The sequence below is a fragment of the Trichechus manatus genome, unplaced genomic scaffold, assembly GCF_000243295.1.
Source record: "Trichechus manatus latirostris isolate Lorelei unplaced genomic scaffold, TriManLat1.0 scaffold00003, whole genome shotgun sequence".
Classification (NCBI taxonomy): domain Eukaryota; kingdom Metazoa; phylum Chordata; class Mammalia; order Sirenia; family Trichechidae; genus Trichechus; species Trichechus manatus.
In genome coordinates this window covers 9,014,550-9,035,411 of record NW_004443939.1, presented here as the reverse complement: position 1 = coordinate 9,035,411, position 20,862 = coordinate 9,014,550, and the positions used below count along the sequence as shown (strand labels likewise).

The following is a 20,862-nucleotide window of genomic DNA, read 5'->3' as shown; positions in this document are numbered from 1 at the left end:
AGTCCTTCCATCTGAGAACAAACAATATCAGACCACAGGCTGAATACAGGACACAGGATTGTACTAGCCAGATACCAACCTTGGAAATGAACTCTTAAGGACTATGGAAAACTAAAAGAATTACAACAGGGAACCAGTGAGGTTAATCTGTAAATGAGAACAGCATCAGAATAATAAAAGAGGTAATATGGTGTAGATATAGAACCTTCTAATGGAGAGGAAGTCAAGCGATACCAAGTAATAACAGACTGGTTCGAATCTAGGAAGATAAGGGTAAATTTCAAGGTAACCCCAAAGAAAGTTAACAAACCTACTCATCAAAATAAAGAAGAAAAACATAAAGTCTCAGTAAAAACAAAACCTACAAAAACAAAAGAAATGAAAAAAATTCCACAAACAAAAGGAACTCAGCATAGGAGAGCAAGAAGAACAAAACTGGAGGACATTATGCTGAGTGAAATAAGTCAATCACAAAAGGACAAATATTGTATGAGACTTCTAGTGTATAACTCATGTAAAAGTTTACACACAAAAAGAAACCATCTTTGTTGGTTATGAGCGGTGGGAGGAGTGGGGGAGAACTAAATAGATAAGTGGTAACTTTGGTGAAAGGTAAGACGGTACACATTACTGGGGAAGCTGGCACAACTTGTACAAGGAAAGGTCATGGAAGCTCCATAGACACTTCCAAACTCCCTGAAGGACTGAATTGCTGGGCGGAGGGCTGTGGGGACCATGGTCTTCGGGAACATCTACCTCAATTGGCATAACCCAGTTTATAAAGACAATGTTCTACATTCTACCTTGGCGAATAACGTCTGGGGTCTTAAAAACCTGTGAACAGCCATCTGAGATACTCCACTGGTCTCACCCCTTCAGGAGTAAGGGAGACTGAAGAGAACAAGATACAAGAAAAAAATTAGTCGAAAGGATTAATGGACCACAGCTTCCACGGCTTCCACCAGACTGAGTCCAGCACGGCTAGATGGTGCCCGGCTACCACCACTGACTGCTCTGACCGGGATCACAATAGAGGGTCCTGGACAGAGCTGGAAAAGGATGAAGAACAGAATTTTAACTCACAAAAAAAGACCAGATTTACTGGCCTGACAGACTGGAGACACCTCAAGAGTATGGCCCCAAGACACCCTTCTGGCTCAGTGGTGAAGCCCCTCCCAAGGTTCACCGTTCAGCCGGGGATTGGACAGCCTCATAAAACAAAACAGGACTAATGAGGCACAGCAGTCCAGGGACAACGACTAGAAGGCAGGAGGGGACAGGAAAGCTGGTGATAGGGAACCCAAGGTTGAGAAGGGACAGTGTTGACATGTCATGGGGTTGTTAACCATTGTCATAGGGCAATATGTGTACTAGCTGTTTAATGAGAAACTATTCTGCAAACCTTCATCTAAGGTACAAAAAAAAAAAAGAATTATCTATGTAAGATCAAATTGACAACAGCAACTCAAAAGGTTTGATGGGAAGCCTAGGGGACAGTGAGTTGAAGATAATGATGATGGAATAATCTGGAAAAGGATACTGAGAATAGCAGCACAACTGGAAGAATGTAATCAATCTCACTGAATTGTATATGTAGAAACTTTTGAAATGGTGCAACTTCAGCTATGTATATTTTCACCAAAAAAAAGGTCCTCAAGGTTGAGAAGGGAGAATGTTGACATGTCGTGGGGTTGTTAACCAATCTCATAAAACAGTATGTGTACTGACTGTTTAATGAGAAACTATTTGTTCTGTAAACCTTCATCTAAAGTACAATAAAAAAAATTTTTTTTTTCAACTTCTGGAAAGGTGTAAAAGGATGATCTTGGGTTACAGTCATTATAAAAGAGAACCCATAAAATAGATGATAAGAACAGAAAAGCGATACTCTTCTAGCTAACAGGCAACTCTCCCTCATTGTTTCCTGCACAGATATTTTTAGTGAACAGCAAAATGTCGTATTTCAGAAATTCTGAGTAGAGTCTTATTTCCACAACAATACAAGAATGTACTACATACATTGTTTATAATGACAAAAAAATGAAAAGCAACCCAAATGTTCATTAACAGTAGAATGAATAAATTGTGGCAATTCATATAGTGGGATATTACACAGCTGTAAAAATCTAAACACAACATGAACAAATCTTTAAAATACAACTTCAAAAGCCATAAGCAAGGCATAGAAGAAAAAATAGTTTGTTTCCCATTTACAAAAAGGTCAAAAACAGGAAACACTAAACAATCAGGGACAATTCAGCATAGGTTTGTTTTTGTTTTGGGTGTTTTTTTTTGGCATGAGAGAGGGATACAAATGGGTAGAAGCATACAGAAATTTTAAAATTACTGAATGTATTTCTTAGGTTCACACAAATTTTTTATCTTCTACTCTATGTATCAATAATTAATAATTCATAATTTCAAAATTTTTAAAGAACCAAAAAAATAATACAAGGAAGAAAATGTCCTTCTTCCACTGGATTCTGCCATATTTCCTATCTTGGTACTGAAGTAGATACTTGCTACAATGAGAACAGCTAGGTAACGAGGTCAACAACCTGAGACTGGCAAAGTGGGAACATGGTTAGAACACGGATAGAAGTCCTCAGCTACTAACCAAAATGTCAGTGGTTCGAACCCTTCAGCTGCTTAGTGGGAGAAAGAAGTGGCAGTCTGCTTCCATAAAGATTTACAGCCTTGGAAACCCTGTAGGGCAGTTCTACTCTGTCTTATAGGGTCGTTATGAGTAGGAATCAACTCAACAGCAATGGGTTTGGTTTTTTGGGTTTTGTTTTTTTTGAGAGCCACTCCTACCTCAAGTCTTCTGCCTGTGTGTGAATCTCCCTTTTGTTTAAGCCATTTTGAAATGAACTTTCTATTTATTTGTATCTAATAGCATCCTTTCTGATTTTACCTCCTTCTATAATTTTATAGCAGCCTGCACTTCCATTTCATTATAAATATTATGATAGGATTAATTATGTTTGCAATAATTTGTATAATGTCTGTTATCTGCTGGACTATAAACTCCTTCAGAGTAAGGACTGCGTCTGTCATGTGTCTTCAAGTACAACATACCAAACCTTATGGAATGCAGTGAAAGCAATGATCAAAGGGAAATTTAGAGAGGTAAGCGTCTACATTTAAAAAAAAGATCTTCAAATAAATAACCTCTACAACTTGAGAAACTAGAAAAAGAAGTGCAAATTAACCCCAAAGCTACCAGAAGGAAGAAATAACAAAGATTAGAACAGAAATCAATGAAATACAGAATAGAGAAACAATAGAGAATCAATAAAACCAGATACCGGCTTTTTGAAAAGATCAGTAAAATGAACAAACCTTTAGCTAGACTGACAAAGAAAAAGATCAAATATCTAAAACTAGAAATTCTAGTGGGGACATTAGTAATGACCCTTCAGAAATAAAAATGATCATAAGAGAATGCTATGAATAATTATATGCCAACAAATTAGATAACTTTGATGAAACTGATGAACCCTTAGAAACACATAAATTACCTAAATTGACTCAAGAAGAAAAAAATCTTGAGTAGAAAATCTCAACAGATCCATAACAAATAAAGAGACTGAATAAGTAATCAAAATCCTTCCACCTAAAAACAGAAGTCCTGAATTAGATGGCTTCACTGGTGAATTCTACCAAACATTTATAGAAGTGGCACCAGTCCTTCTTAAACAATTCCAAAAATTAGAAGAGGAGGAAGAAAATTAAGATATCAATTCAAATAATAATTATTTAGCACCCAAACTATAAACCCCAAAATATGAGGGATAAAAAAAGATGACATAACCCTTATCTTCAAGAAGTTCACGAGAAACCCAAATTATCTGACAGTATGTGTTACATAAAATACAGATACTTAAAAGAAATATACCAAAAGTGATTAACCTGAAAATAAATAATGAAAACACTTATACAGTAAACTTCTACATAGATTTTTAAATAGTTCACAAACTAAGTACCTACCTTCATATTTAAAATGGTAACATTTTCCAAGCAATAATACAGGTGAATTTCTACTAAAATAGGTCTTTGTTTTCAACACCCAACCTAAAGGAAAAAAGTAAAATTTTTGCAATTAAAATATTGAAGTCTAAAATTCCAGCATTTTCTTTCATTTCAGTTTTAAACCATCAATTATCATTTATGGATATGCATTTTTTACAAGTTTCAAAATATTTAACAATGAACTGAAAATAAGAGTCCTTTTTGCTTTTTTCAAATAAAGTTAAGAAGCTGGGAGAGAAATTCTATCAATTTAAAGAATCTAGGAGAGAAACTTTTTATTTTAATTGATTTTCAAACAGGGCACAATGTTCCTATGGCACAACATTCAAAAGGCACAAATTCTACCTGACACCGAGCTCTTTTCCCAAAGGCAAAAAATGTTACCAATTTTACTTGTGTTTCCTTCCATCTTAGATAATTTTATAATTACAAAGAGGTTTAAAGTACAGGTAGTCCTCAATTTATGGTGTGCTCGAGTTAGAATGAACCACACTTACAATTATCCGTTTTTTTCCTTGCACATCTTTTCTTTAGTAATATGTACTACATACAATGTTGCAGTATATAATTTGCTGATGTTATCATTCTCAGATGTAACGTTCCCAACCCCCAAAGACAAATAAAGATCAGATTTATATATATTCTGATAATAAAAGGCAATAACAATGAAAACTTAAAAAAAAAATGAGGTATTCGACTTAAGTCAGAACCGACTTTAGACGGAGTAGTCATCGGAACGGAACCCCATCCTAAATCGGGGACTACCTGTATTTGAATATCCCAATGAAGTAATTCAGGGAAACAATCACACAGTAGACTTGTGTTTATGATAAAACTGGATCTCTGAAGGTTCCTGGGGAAGTGTATTATAACCTCATCATTTCAGCCAAATGAGGATGTCTGAAAGTAGTATACAAAGCAGTCCATCTCAATTTTCCACCTCCCAACCACCAATTACCAACATTAGCTGCTAATTCTTAATTCTTCCCATTTTCTTTGTACTAAACATTCAGCATCTAAAAAGTAATATCTTGTGGCTTTTCATGAGGACAGTTATTATCTGAATATGTTGTTGTTAGCTGTCGTCAAGTCAGTCCTGACTCCTTACATCCCACGCACAATGGAACAAAATGCTGCCCAATCCTACACCATCCCCATGATCATTTATGGATAAGACCATTGTGGTCCACAGGGTTTTCACTGGCTGATCTTCAGAAATAGACTGTCAGGTCTTTCTTCCTAGTCTGTTGTCTTAATCATCTAGTGCTGCTATAACAGAAATACCACAAGTGGAGGGCTTTAACAAACAGACATTTATTCTCTCACAGTCTAGGAGGCTAGAAGTCCAAATTCAGGGTGCCAGCTCCATGGGAAAGCTTTCTCTTTCTATCAGCTCTGAAGGAAGGTCCGTGTCATCAATCTTCCCCTGGTCTAGGAGCTTCTCAGGCACAGGGACCCTGGGTCCAAAGGACGCGCGCTCTGTTCTCGGCGCTGCTTTCTTGATGGTATGTTCCCAAGTCTCTCTGCTTGCTTCTCTCTTTTTTATCTCAAAAGCGATTGACTTAAGACACAACCTAATCTTACAGATTGATTCCTGCCTCATTAACATAACTGCCTCTAATCCTGCCTCATTCACATCATAGAGGTAGGATTTACAATACATAAGAAAAATCACATCAGATGACAAAATGGTGGACAATCACACAATACTGGGAATCATGGCCTAGCCAAGATGACACACATTTCTGGGGAACACAATTCAATCCATAACATTTGTTTTAGTCTAAAACCTGTTCAGCATCATAGAAAGCCTCCAGTGATGGACAGGTGGTGGCTGCACATGAGGTGCATTAGCAGAGAATCGAACTCAAGTTTCCAGAATGAAAGGTGAGAATTCTGCCAATGAACCACCATTATGCTCACTCTGAAAATCAAAAACCAAAACCAAACCCGTTGTCATCGAGTGAATTCCAACTCATAGCAACCCTACAGGACAGATCAGAACTGCCCCATAGGGTTTCTAAGAGTGGCTGGTAGATTTGAACTGCCGACCTTCTGGTTAGCTGCTGTAGCTCTTAACCACTGCAGAGCCCTTAAAATAAAGTTCTGAATTTCCTGAGAAAAAGCACTTGTTCGTTATATTCCTGAATATTCCCAAGTATATGAAATTCCTGACTATTAAAGGTAGGCTTAAAAACGGCTCCTAAAATGCAAGTGCACAGATAAAGAATTTGAAATTGTAAGTCAATAGGTTTTGGTCTACTCTTAATGAGACCATCTGCCATTTTATTTAAGCTATTATAAAATTTTAAAAGGGTGACTTTGATGAAAGCAAAGCATTCCTTTACAAATGACACAAGGAAATACAGATATGTATTTATAATAAAGATGATGCAAGTATCTGAATTTGGTGATGAAAGAGATAAAATGGAAAGTGAAATACAGTAATTAGGCCTTCATCAAGCTTTACCTGGAGTACCGTAATACTCTGTCCTCAGTCTCTTCCCGTTCTAACATATGCCACATTGTTGTATGCCTTCCAGTCAATTCTGGCTCACAGCGACCCTCTATGACAGAGGAGAACTGCCGCTATAAGGGTTTCCAAGGCTGTAATCTGTACAGCAGCAAATCAACAGGTCTCTTCTGCAGAGAGGCTGGTGGGTTCAAACAGCCAACATTTTGGTTGGCAACTGAGTACTTAACCATTGCCCCACCAGGGTACATATCACAGCCAAATAATCTCGCTATAGCTCAGCTTTGATTTGGTAACTCTTTTGCTCAAAAAACATCCTCAATTACTCATTACTTAAATTTATTATGTCTGTAGCGGAGCCAAGATGGGGGAGTAGTTAGATGCTTCCGGTGGTCCCTCTTACAACAAAGACCCAAAAGAACAACTGAATTGATTATATATGACAATCTAGGAGCCCTGAACATCAAAGCCAAAGTTGAGGAATCAGACTGAGTGGTAGAGGGAGGAAGAGACAGTTTGGAAGCAGCGAGGAGTTGCCCCACCTGACCCGGCAAGAGCCTGAGCCCTTCAGGCCAGATCAGCTTGTGGTACATAGTGAGGCAGGCAAGCAGCGGCGCTCGAGAGTCATTTTCCACATCGGGAGACACCCAGCGGCAAAGACTCTACTCAGCGATCCAGAACCAGCGAGAAGAAGCCCTCGATCAGCAAAAGATAAGTACTTGCGTCTGGCGTACCATGCAGATCAAAAACATCCCTTTTTGGGAAAAACCTCTCTCCCATTTACCTCTCCACTCCCTGCTCTGCACTGGGTCCTAGACTGGCTTCAGCAATTGCTGAGTCCCCTGGGCCAGAAGTAGGACCCAACACACGCCCTGAGCCATTCTCCCGGCCTTGGAGAGTGATCAAATTAACAAACGGGAAAAAATAATTTGCCGGCTCCCCTAAGCCAGGAACTCAGGGTAGGCACAGCTCCTTAGCCTAGGCATAGGCATGAAGGGTCCATGGACTTTGAGTGCCTTTCCCCCTGCACAGACTTGTGTGGGCCCATTTCAACAGCGTAGGCCCTCTTACCACAGTACAACAGGATATATACCTGAAGTCTAACGTCAACGGTTTCAGCTGTGAAGTGGCAGATTCCTGACAACTGACACTGCTCTGCCTATTAAGCAGGGTCTTCACCTACCCACATCAGGGGCCTGAGGACTGGTGGCTTCACCCACGCCACCTAGCCAACTGTCACAGGGGTCCAAGAATAAGCGGTGCCCCCCAGTCTTTACAGCCAACAGCACTGGAGAGTCATGGTCCAGTTGCAAAATCCATACACCTAAGTGCCCTAAGGAACAGGGACACGCTTTCTTCCAGGACACTCAGGGGCAGCCGTCAGCCCCCTGCCTTTCTCAGCGTGTGACCCCCCTGCTGCAGCTGAATGCCTATGCCTACACCAATCACCCATGCCTATCTAGGACTGTAGGCGAGAGCCTGCAACACACACTTGGTGCTCGACTACCTGGACACCTGAGCTGAATAAATACGGGAGCAGTGGGCAGACTCCTGGGCTCACATACACAGTGGCAGTTCTGGCCACCTGGTGGCAGGACAGTGGAGCTTCAGGGACACTGGTGATCGGCATAGCTCACACAAGCAGCCTATCTGGGCATATCAAAACAAAACAAGAAGCTAAGACACAGTAAACAAACATAAAATAAATAAATATAATAACTTACTGATGGCTCGGAGACAAGAGTCAATATCAAATCACATAAAGAGGCAGACCATGATGCCTTCAGCAAGCTCCCCAAATAAAGAATCAAGGAATTTTCTGGAGGAAGGGAATTTCTTGGAATTACCGGAGGCAGAATACAAAAGATTATTATACAGAATTCTTGGAGACATGAGGAGGGAGATCTGGGAAAATTCAAACACGGCAATAGAGGAACTTAAGAAGATTAGAAAAGAGCATAATGACAAATTTAACAGGCTGCAAGAATCCATAGAGAGATAGCAATCAGAAATCCAGAGGGTTAACAATAAAATTTCAGAATTAGACAACTCAATAGAAAGTCACAGGAGAAGAACTGAGGCAACAGAAGTCAGAATTAGTAAGACTGAAGATAAAGCACTTGACACCAACTTGTTTGAGGAAAATTCAGATAAAAGGATTTAAAAGAATAAAGAAACCCTAAGAATTACATGGATCTCCATCAAGAGGAATAAACTATGAGGGACTGGAGTACCATAACAGGGGGGATAACAGAAAATATAGAGAGAATTGTTGAAGATTTGTTGGCAGAAAACTTCCCTGATATTGTGAAAGATGACAAGATATCTATCCAAGATGCTCATCGAACCCCACATAAGGTAGATCCCAAAAGAAAGTCACCAAGACATATTATAAGCAAACTTGCCAAAACCAAAGAGAAAGAATTTTAAGACCAGCTAGGGATAAAGAAAAAGTCATCTACAAAGGAGAGTCAATGAGAAAACCACACAGAAACCACGCAGGCAAGAAGGCAATGGGATGACATATGAAAAGCCTTGAAGGAAAAAAACTGCCAGCCAAGAATTGTATATTCAGCAAAACTGTATCTCAAATATGATGGCGAAATTAGGGCATTTCCAAATAAACAGAAGTTTAGGGAATCTGCAAACACCAAATCAAAATTACAAGAAATACTAAAGAGAGTCCACCAGTTAGAAAATCAATAACATCAGATAACAACCCAAGACTAGAACACAGGACAGAACAACCACATATCAATCCAGACAGGGAAGTCACAAAAATAAATCAAAGTTAAAACACTGAAAATAGGGAAACAGAGATGTCAATATGTAAAAGATGACAAGAATAAAACAAAAAAGAGGAAATAAAAAATGTAGAAATAGATTTTTCATATGCAGAGGAAGTCAAGACAATATAAAGAAATAAAAGACTAGTTTAAACTTAGAAAAACAGGGGTAAATATTAAGGTAAACACAAACGAAACTAACAATCCTACACATCAAAATACAAAAAAAAAAGGAAAATATAAAGACTCAGCAAATACAAAATCAACAACAACAAAACAACAACAAAAAGGATGAAAAGAAAATAGAGAAAAATCCAGCACATAAAACTAAGTGTAACAATGAAACTGCCAACAACACGCAAAAAAGACATCAAAATGATAGCACTAAAGTCATACCTATCAATAATTACGCTGAATGTGAATGGACTAAACGCACCAATAAAGAGACAGAGAATGGCAAAATGCATAAAAAACACGATCCATCTATATGCTGCCTATAAGAAACACATCTTAGGCTTAAAAACACAAACAAACTAAAACTCAAAGGATGGAAAAAAATATATCAAGCAAATAACACTCAAAAAGAGCAGGAGAGGCAAGGTTAATCTCTGACAAAACAGACTTTAAATGAAATATACCAAAAAGGATAAGGAAGGACACTATATAATGATTAAAGGGTCCATACACCAGGAGGACATAACTATAATAAATATTTACGCACCCAATGACAGGGCTCCCATATACATAAAACAAACTCTAACAGCATTGAAAAGAGAGAGAGACAGCTTCACAATAATAGGAGACTTCAACACACAAATTTTGGTGAAGGACAGAACCTCCAAAAAGAAGCTCAATAAAGACACGGAGGATCTAAATGCTACAATCATCCAACTCGATCTCATGGACATAAACTGAACACTCCACCCAACAGCAGCCAAGTATACTTTCTTTTCCAACACACATGGAACGTTCTCCAGAAGAGACCAATATTAGGCCATAAAGAAGACTTAACAGAATCCAGAGCACTGAACTATTACAAAGCATGTATTCAGACCACAAAGCCATAAAACTAGAAATCGGTAACAGAAAAAGCAAGGGGAAAAAAAAAAAAAATCAAACACATGAAAACTGAACAACACCTTGCTCAAAAATGACTGGGTTATAGAAGAAATTAAGGATGGAATAACAAAATTCATAGAATCAACTGAGAACGAAAATACATCCTACCAGAACCTTTGGGACACAGCAAAAGCAGTGCTCTGAGGTCAGTTTACAGCAGTAAATGCACACATCCAAAAAGAAGGGCCAAAATCAAAACATAAACCCTACAACTCGAACAACTAGAAAGAGAACAGCAAAAGAAGCCCCCAGGCGCCAGAAGAAAGGAAATAATAATTAGAGCACAATTAACTGAAATAGAGAGTAAAAAAACAATTGAAAGAGTTAACAAGACCAAAAGCTGGTTCTTTGAAAAGATCAACAAATTCGATAAACCACTGGCCAAAATGACAAAAGGAAAACAGGACAAGAAGCAAATAACCCATATAAGAAATGAGATGGATGATATTACAACAGACCAAACTGAAATTAAAAAGAATCATAATAGAATACTATGAAAAGTGCACTCTAACAAATTTGAAAACCTAGAAGAAACGGAAAAATTTCTAGAAACTTACTACCTACCTAAACTAACACAAACAGAGGTAGAACAACTAAATAAACCTATAACAAAAGAAGAGATTGAAAAGGTAATTAAAAAACTCCCAACAAAATAAAAGCCCTGGCCCGGACAGTTTCACTGGAGAAGTCTACCAAAGTTTCAAAGAGTTAACACCACTACTACTGAAGGTATTTCAGAGCATAGAAAAGGATGGAATACTCCCAAACTCATTCTATGAAGCCAGCATAACCCTGATACCAAAACCAGATAAAAACACCACAACAAAAGAAAATTACAGACCAATATCCCTCATGAACACTGACGCAAAAATCCTCAACAAAATTCTAGCCAATAGAATTCAGCAACATATCAAAAAAATAATTCACCATGATTGAGTGGGATTTATACCAGGTATGTAAGGATGGTTCAACATTAGAACAACAATCGTTGTAATCCATCACATTAATAAAACAAAAGACAAGAACCACATGACCTTATCAATCGATGCAGAAAAGGCATTTGACAGAGTCCAACACCCATTCATGACAAAAACTCTCAACAAAATAGGAAAGAAATGGAAAGAGTCTGAAAGCATTCCCCTTGAGAATGGGAACCAGACAAGGATGCCCTTTATCACCACTCTTATTCAACATTGCGCTGAAAGTCCTAGCCAGAGCAGTTAGGCTAGAAAAATAAATAAAAGGCATACAAACTGGTAAGGAAGAAGTAAAAGTATTTCTGTTTGCCGGTGATAAGATCTTATACACAGAAAACCGCAAAGAATCCACAAGAAAACTATTGGAACTAATAGAAGATTTCAGCAAAGTATCAGGATACAAGATAAACATAGAAAAATCAGTTAGATTCCTCTACACCAACAAAGAGAACTTTCAAGAGGAAATCACCAAATCAATACCACTTACAATAGCCCCCAAGAAGATAAAATATTTAGGAATAAATCTAACCAGAGACATAAAAGACCTGTACAATGAAAGCTACAAGACACTACCGCAAGAAACCGAAAGAGAGCTGCATAAGTGGAAAAATATACCTTGTTCATGGATAGGAAGACTCAACATTCTGAAAACGTCAATTCTACCCAAAACAATCTACAGATACAATGCAATCTCAATCCAAATTCCAGCGGCATTTTTTAATGAGATGGAGAAACAAATCATCAACTTCATACTGAAAGGGAAGAGGCCCCAGACAAGTAAAGCATTATTGAAGAACAAAGTGGGAAGTCTCACACTACCTGATTTTAGAACCTATTATACCGCCACAGTAGTCAAAACAGCCTGGTACTGGTAAAACAACAGATACATAGACCAATGGAAGAGAATTGAGAATCTAGACGTAAATTCATCAACCTATGAGCAGCTGACATTTGACAAAGGCCGAAAGTGTGTCAATTGGGCAAAAGACAGTCTGTTTAACAAATGGGGCTGGCATAACTGGATATCCATCTGCAAAGAACTGAAACAAGACCCATACCTTACACCATGCACAAAAACTAACTCAAAATGGATCAAAGACCTGAAGATTAAATTGAAAACGATAAAGATCATGGAAGAAAAAATAGGGACAACACTAGGAGCCCTAATATATGGCATAAACTGAATACAAACCATAAGTAAGAATGCACAAACACCAGAAGAGAAACTAGATAACTAGGAGCTCCTAAAAATCAAACACTTACGCTCATCAAGACTTCACCAAAAGAGTAAAAAGACAATCTATGGACTGGGAAAAAATTTTTGGCTATGACAAATCCGATCAGCATCTAATCTCTAAAATCTACAAGATACTGCAAAACCTCAACAACAAAAAGACAAATAACCCAATAAAAAATGGGCAAAGGATAGGAACAAGCACTTCACCAAAGAAGACATTCAGGTGGCTAACAGACACATGAAGAAATGCTCACAATCATTAGCCGTTAGAGAAATGCAAATCAAAACTACAATGAGATACCATCTCACCCAAACAAGACTAGCATAAACACAAAATAATAAATGTTGAAGAGGTTGTGGAGAGACTGGAACACTTATACACTGTTGGTGGGAATGTAAAATGGTACAACCATTTTGGAAATCCATTAGGCACTTCCTTAAAAAGCTACAAACAGAAGTACCATATGATCCAGCTATCTCACTCCTTGGAATACATCCTAGAGAAATAAGCCATCACACGAATAGATATACGCACACCCATGTTCACTGCAGCACTGTTCATGATAGCAAAAGATGGAAACAACCTAAGTGCCCATCAACGGACAAATGGATAAACAAATTATGGTATATTCACACAATGGAATACCATGCAATGATAAAGAACAACGATGAATCTGTGAAACATCTTATAACATGCAGGAATCTGGAAGGTAATACACTAAGTGAATTTAGTCAGTCACAGAAGGACAAATATTGTATAAGACCACTATTATAAGAACTCAAGAAACTGTTTAAACACAGAAGAAAACATTCTTTGATGGTTACGAGGGTGGGGAGGGAGGGAGAGGGGTATTCACTAACTAGATAGTAGACAAGAATTATCTTAGGTGAAGGGAAGGACAGCACACACTACAGGAGAAGTCAGCACAACTGGACTAAACCAAAGCTAAGAAGTTTCCTGAATACAACTAAACACTTCAATGGACAGAGTAGCGGTGGGGGGGTGGGGGTCTGGAGACCATGGTTTCTGTGGACATCTAGGTCAATTGGCATAACAAAGTTTATTAAGAAAATGTTCTGCATCCTACTTTGGTGATTGGCGTCTAGGGTCTTAAAAGCTTGCAAGCGGCCATCTAAGATGCATCAATTTGTCCCAACCACTTGGAGTAAAGGAGAACAAAGAACACCAAAGACATAAGGAACATATTAGCCCAAGAGACCGAATGGGCCACATAAACCAGAGACTTCATCCGCCTGAGACCAGAAGAACTAATGGTCCCTGGCTACCACCAATGACCGCCCTGACAGGGAACACAACAGAGAGTCCTTGATGGAACATGAGAAAAGTGGGGTGCAGACTTCAAATTCTAGTTAAAAGACCAGACTTAATGGTCTGACTGAGACTGGAGGATCCCCAGAATGCATGGCCTCCGGACTCTCTGTCAACCCGGAACTAAAACCATTCCCAAGGCCAACTCTTCAGACAAAGATTACACTGGACTATGGTACGTAAAATGATACTTGCTGGGAAGAGCGTGCTTCTTAGCTCAAGTAAATACATGAGACTAAATAGGCAGCTCCTGTATGGAGGTTAGATGAGAAGGCAGAGAGGGTCAGAAGCTGGTTGAATTTACATGGGAAATCAGTGTTGGAAAAGAGGAGTGTGCTGTCACAGTATAGGGAGGGTAATTAGGGTCACATAACAATGTATGTATAAATTTTTGTACGAGAGACTAATTTGAACTGTAAACTTTCACTTAAAGTACAATAAAAAAATGGAAAAAAATGTATTATAGCTACCTTACAAGTTACCTTTACAGTCATATTTCCTACTACTCTTTGCCTACACTCAAAATGGGCTTTGCCATTTGGCTCATGCTATCCTGACTAAAATGTCTTCCCCAATACCTGCTCATCTAAATCTCATCTGTTCTTCATGCTCAAACAAGTTCTATGTTACTTTTTCCTTTTCTTGCCTGGCTCTGATTCTCTTTCCTGAACTCCAATGAAGAATGAGCATTTACTGACCATCCAGTGTGTACCAGAGACCAGATTATGAGCTTTACATATATTATGTCTTGGAAATATTATTAGTCTCCACTGGAATGATTCCAACCCCCAAAACAGCAACAACCCTTTCCCCACAAAAGGCAATATTTTCAAAGCCAATCCTAAGAACTCAATAAAAACAAATAAAAATAAAAAGAGACAACCTGTAAGAAGAAACTTCTCCCTTTCTCTCTATGCTTTAATCTCTGACTTTGTCGTCTTACCAGCCGTTTCTCTACAAAAGGTATGAATACGATTGGTCAGAACCTAACACACTGCAAAAGTCCACATTTTACAAGAACACAGCACTGCAATGTTTTGAAGTCCAACCAACATTCATGAGGTGTACATTCTCTTTTACTCCTATTTCCTGCAGAACCTGGCAGGGCCTAACCCCTCATGAGAAGCTGATTTCTTTATACTCCATGAAGCTAGGTACATATGAAGACTCAGGATACCTCCTAAGGCTCAGTCACTTCTCTCTTTTTTCACAGGCATGACAGAGCTGAATCAGATCAATATGCCAAATGACTAAACTATAAAATAACTTGTTTCTTTTAATTAGTTTTAGATGACCAGTTTTCATTTTATCCTTATAAAAGGATTATAAGAAACGTACACTTTTGTCTGCCCCAGTTTACTGATCTGAACCAGGACACTAAGGGGCAGAGAAGGAAAAATGGACACAACAACCATAGAGCCATGAGGTAACAGAGCCTGGGGTATAGGAAAGGGCCATGAATAAGTTTTCTCACAAATACGTTCCTTTTATATATATTGAGAAAAACATATTCATAAAAATTCTTCATATTCAAGAGTATATTTTTATTCTGTTCCTCAATCTCCTTCATTTCACCTCCCAATCTCTACTTATAGCAGCAGGGAGGTGGAAAAAAGACAAATTAAATGTTAGGATTTCTAAATGAAAATGAATTAAATAAAAGGAAATAGTTTGACATAGCTCAACCATCTATACGAGACTAAATGGGCACGTCAGCCCAGAGACAAGGACAAGAAGGTAGGAGGGGCCAGGAAAGCTGGATGAATGGAAATGGGGAACCCAAGGTCAAGAAGGGGAGAGTGTTGACATGTCACAGAGTTTGCAACCAATGTCACAAGACAATATGTGTATTAACTGTTTACTGAGAAACTAATTTGCTCTGTAAACCTTCATCTAAATCACAAAAAAAAGTAAATAGTTTGAGAAATGAAAGCATATTTGACAAATTGAACATTTGGCAGATGGGCCATTCAAAAAATTGACTCCGAGCAGTGAATGCTTATGAAGGGTAGTAAATGACCAGAAGGAAGCATGGGGAAACTTTCTGAGGTGATGGAAATGTTCTATATATTGACTGGATTGTTACTTTCATTGGTATATATGTGTCAAAACTCTTCAAACTGTACATTTAATATTTGTTCATTTCATTGTATGCAAATTTTACTTCAATTATCAAAAAAAAAATTAAGTGATAAACTAGAGACTGCTTCAATTATCTACTACTGTTAAATAAACCACCCCAAAACTTAATAATTTGAAACATCAAGCTCTTCTTTTATTTCACATAGTTCTGTGGGTTGACTAGGCTCAATTGGGCAGTTCTTCTCTTGGACTTGCTTGGAATCTCTAATGTAGCAGAAATCAGATGGAGAGGATTAAATGGGACACTAGGTCAGCTGGGCCCCTCTGTCTTATAGAGTCTCAGGGCCTTTCCTCTTCATGTGGCCTCTCCATGTGGTTTCTCCAGCAAGACATCGGAACTGGTTGGTTACATGGCAGCTCAGAGCTCCAAAACAAAGAGAAGTTGCCCAGAATTAACGTAACATCACTTCTGTTTTGTGCTACTGGTTAATGAGAAGCATAAGCCAGCCCAGATCAATGGGAGAAGAGACAACACAAGGGGTGGTTCACCGAGAGCCACCTTTGGGGATCAGCTACCACAGATAGAATCTTACAAAGATTCTATCTATCAGAGAATCTTACAAAGAACTTATACTCTAATAAGTAAGCAATTTGAATATTACAAATTAGGCTTTAAAAGATGCTGACAAAACAAAGAACACAGAAATAATAAAGATGATCATGATTTTCTGGAGGATCAGAAACATCCAGAAGAAGAATGCTTTACTTATTAAAAAATAAGAAAGAAAATCAAGTTTATATACCTCATAAAGTCATGCCCCAAAAAAGCAAAAACAAAAGACTTTTTCCAGAAAGTAAGGAGGAAGGCGAGAGCCAACATGGTGCTACAGACTGAAGCACCATGCCATCCCTCCACAGCAAAGACCCAAGGGACCCCTGGGGGCATTTCTTTTTCTTTTCTTTTTTTTTAAATTTTTATTCATTTTTTTTCCTCTCTTTTTTTTCTTTTCACCATCTCTCGGTTTCTCCAACGGCAAGCACCCTCAGCAATTATTTGTTTGTTTTTTGGCTCCTGTTTCTCTCTCCTCTCTCTCCTTTCCCATATCCATCTTAGCTTCACACATCACAACCTCCCTCCTCCTTCCTGCCTATGGACACCATGCATTGAACATCACACCCCCAAGCAGCACAGGCAGGGCATACCAGGACCTGCCCTGAACTGACTCCCAGCCCACCCTGTCAGCCCTAGTACATGCCACAAACAACCCATCCCAACCCCTCCCCTTCAGCTGGTCCTGCCCTGCTGCACCACAGCTGAGCAACTGGCCTTACCCAATGGACAAGAAGGTGAAAAGTATCATGCCCACAGACAAGCAAACAACAAAGAACACAAGGCCCAACTGCTCAGACATAACCAAATAAAACAAAAAAGCAGGATGATACAAACAAATCTACAGTCAATAAAAGAAGAAAATAATTACTGAATGTCCCAAAGACAGCAAACAACATAAAAATCCATACAAAGAACAGGATGTTTCCAGTAGGTGTCCAAAATAAAACACCAGATGACTTTCCAGAAGAAGAAAAGGCACTAGAACTACATGATAGGGAATTCAAATCTCTAATATTCAGAGCTATCTAACAGTTGAAGTAAAAAGCAGACAACAATGAGGAAAAAATAGACAAATTCATGAAAAAGGCAGACAAATTCATGGAATATACAGACAAAAAAATGGAAGAATTCAGGAAAATAATACAGGAACAAAATGTCAAAATAAATTCACAACTAGAAACCATATAAAAGCAACAATTAGCAAACCAAAAGATAAACAAAAAGATTTCAGAAATGGACTGTGTCAGAGAAGATCTGAGGAGCAAGTTTGAAACAATGGTAGAGAGGATCAGTGAAACTGAAGACAAACACTTGGATACATTTTTGCTTCAGAAAAAATTAGAAAAAGAATGAAGAAAGATGAAGAAATCTTGAGAATTATGGAGGAGACAATCAAAAGCAAAAATATGCAACTAATCGGAGCTCCAGAACAGGGGGAGAAAACAGAAAACACGGACAAGGATCATTGAAGAATTGCTGACAGAAAACTTCCCTAACATCATGAAAGATGAAAAGCTGACCATCCAAGAAGCTCAACAAACCCTATATAGGACAGATCTCAAAAGAAAATCACCAAGGCATATCATAATCACACTTACTAAAACCAAAGACAAAGAATCCTGAGAGCAGCTCAAGAAAAACAAAACGTCACATACAGAGGGGAAACAATAAGATAAAGCTCTGATCACTCAGAAGAAACCATGCAGACCAAAAGTCAATGGGATGACATATACAAAACCTTGAAAGAAAAAAACTGTCAACCAATAATAATATACCCTGCAAAACTCTCATTCAAATATGATGGTGAAATTAGGACATTTCCAGACAAACAGAAATTACAGGAATATGTAAAAACCAAACTAAACTTACAACAATTATTAAAGGGTGAGAACAAACAACATTAGACCACAGCCTGAATCTAGGATGCAAGATCGCACCAGTCAAATACCAACCTAGGAAATGAACTCTCAAGGATTATCCAAAACCAAAAGATTTACAACAAGGAACCAGAGAGGTTAATCTGTAAATGAAAAAAGCATCAGAACAATAAAAGAGGGAATAAATAGAATAGGTATAGACTCTTCTAACGGAGAGGAAGGCAAAGTGATACCAAGTAATAATAGACTGGTTCAAATCTAGGAAGACAATGGTAAATTTCAAGGTAACCACAAACAAAGTTAACAAACTTACTCATCAAAATAAAGAAGAAAAACATAAAGTCTCAGTAAAAACAAAATCTACAAAAACAGAAGAAATGAAAAAAAATCCACCAACAAAAGGAGCTCAGCATAGGAGAGTAAGAGGAACAAAGAAAACGTCTGCACCACAAACAAAAGCCCTACAAAATGACAGCAATAAACTCACGCCCATCAATAACTACAATGAATGTAAATGGCCTAAATGCACCATAGAGACAGTGACAGAATGGATTAAAAAAACAGGATCCATCAATATGCTGCCTATAAGAGACACACTTTAGAAACAAACATGTAAATTTATTTAAAAAATCGAAGGATGGAAAAAAATATATCAAGCAAAAAGCTAACCAAAAACAGCAGGAGTAGCAATGCCAATCTCAGATAAAACAGACTTTAAAACAAAATCCACGATAAAAGACAAAGAATAACACTATATAATGATTAAATGGACAACCCATCATGAAGACATAACCACAATAAATATCTATGCATCCAATGACAGGGCTCCAAAATACATAAACTCTAACAGCACTGGAAAGAGAAATGACAGTTCCTTAATAATAGTAGGAGACTTCAACACACCACTGTTGGTAAAGGACAGAACATCTAGAAAGAAACTCAACAAAGATACAGAAGAGCTAAGGGCACAATCAGCCAACATGACCTCATAAACATATATAGAACACCACCCTCACCTGCTGCAAAGTACACATTCTTTTCCAAGGTACATGGAACATTCTCCAAAATAGACCATATCAAAGATCACAGAGCAACCTCAGCAAAATCCAAAACATTGAGATAATACAAAGTAACTTCTCTGACCATATACCGTCAAAGTAGAAATTAACAACAGAAAGAGCAAGGGAAAAAAAACAACTACATGGAAACTGAATAACACCCTACTTAAAAACCACTGGGTAATAGAAGAAATTGAAGATGGAATCAAAATATTCCTAGAATCAAATGAGAATGACAACACATCATACCAAAACCTTTGGGACACAGCAACGGCAGTCCTCAGAGGACAATTCATAGCAATAGATGCACTTATCAAAAAAGAAGGGACAAAATCAAAACTTTAGCTACACAACTTGAATAAATAGAAACAGAATAGCAAAAGAAGCACACAGCCACCAGAAGAAAGGAAATAAGCAAGATCGAGCAGAAATAAATGAAATAGAGAATAGAAAAACAATAGAAAGAATCACCAAAATCAAAAGTTGGTTCTTTTAAAGTATCAACAAAATCAACAAACCACTGGCCAAACTGACAAAACAAAAACAGGAGTTGACACAAATAACTCAAATAAGAAATGAAATGTGGGACATTAAAACAGACTCAACTGAAATAAAAAGGATCACAACAGAGTATTATGAAACACTATACTCCAACAACTTTGAAAACCTAGAGGAAATGGACAAACTTCTAGAACACACTATCTATCCAAACTAACACAAAATGATGTTGAAAATCTGAACAGATCCATAACAAGAGAAGAGACTGAAAACGTAACAAAAACAACTCCCAACAAAAAAAAGCCCTGGCCCAGATGGCTTCACTGGAGAATTCTACAAAACATTCAGAGAAGAACTTATACCAGTACTACTCAAACTATTTCAGAACATAGAAAAGGAAGCGATACTTCCAAATTCATTCTATGAAGCCAGCATAACCCTGATACTAAAACCAGGCAAAGACACAACAGAAAAAAGAAAATTAGAGAGCAATATCTCTCACGAATGTAGACACAAAAATTCTCAACAAAATTCTACGGAATAGAATTCAGCATCATATCAAAAAAATAATACACCATGACCACGTAGGATTCATACCAGGTATGCAGGGATGGTTCAACATTAGAAAATCAATCAACGTAATCCACCACATAAACAAAAGGAAAGAAAAGAATCACATGATCATTTCAATCGACGCAGAAAAGGCATTCGACAAAGTCCAACACCCATTCCTGATAAAAACTCTCAATCAAATAGGTATAGAAGGGAAATTTCTCAACA

General features: G+C 37.9%; 1 protein-coding gene across 2 annotated transcripts in view; it reads right to left on the bottom strand.

Moving 5' to 3' along the window:
• The window catches only part of ATG4C (autophagy related 4C cysteine peptidase), a 132,226-nt gene that overhangs the window by 69,500 nt on the left and 41,864 nt on the right, over positions 1-20,862 (bottom strand). For both annotated transcript variants that reach the window (XM_004369009.2, XM_023730627.1), the window contains one exon: positions 3,991-4,074. In XM_004369009.2, the coding sequence (XP_004369066.1) occupies positions 3,991-4,074 (84 nt within the window). The remainder of the gene's footprint in view (positions 1-3,990; positions 4,075-20,862) is intronic.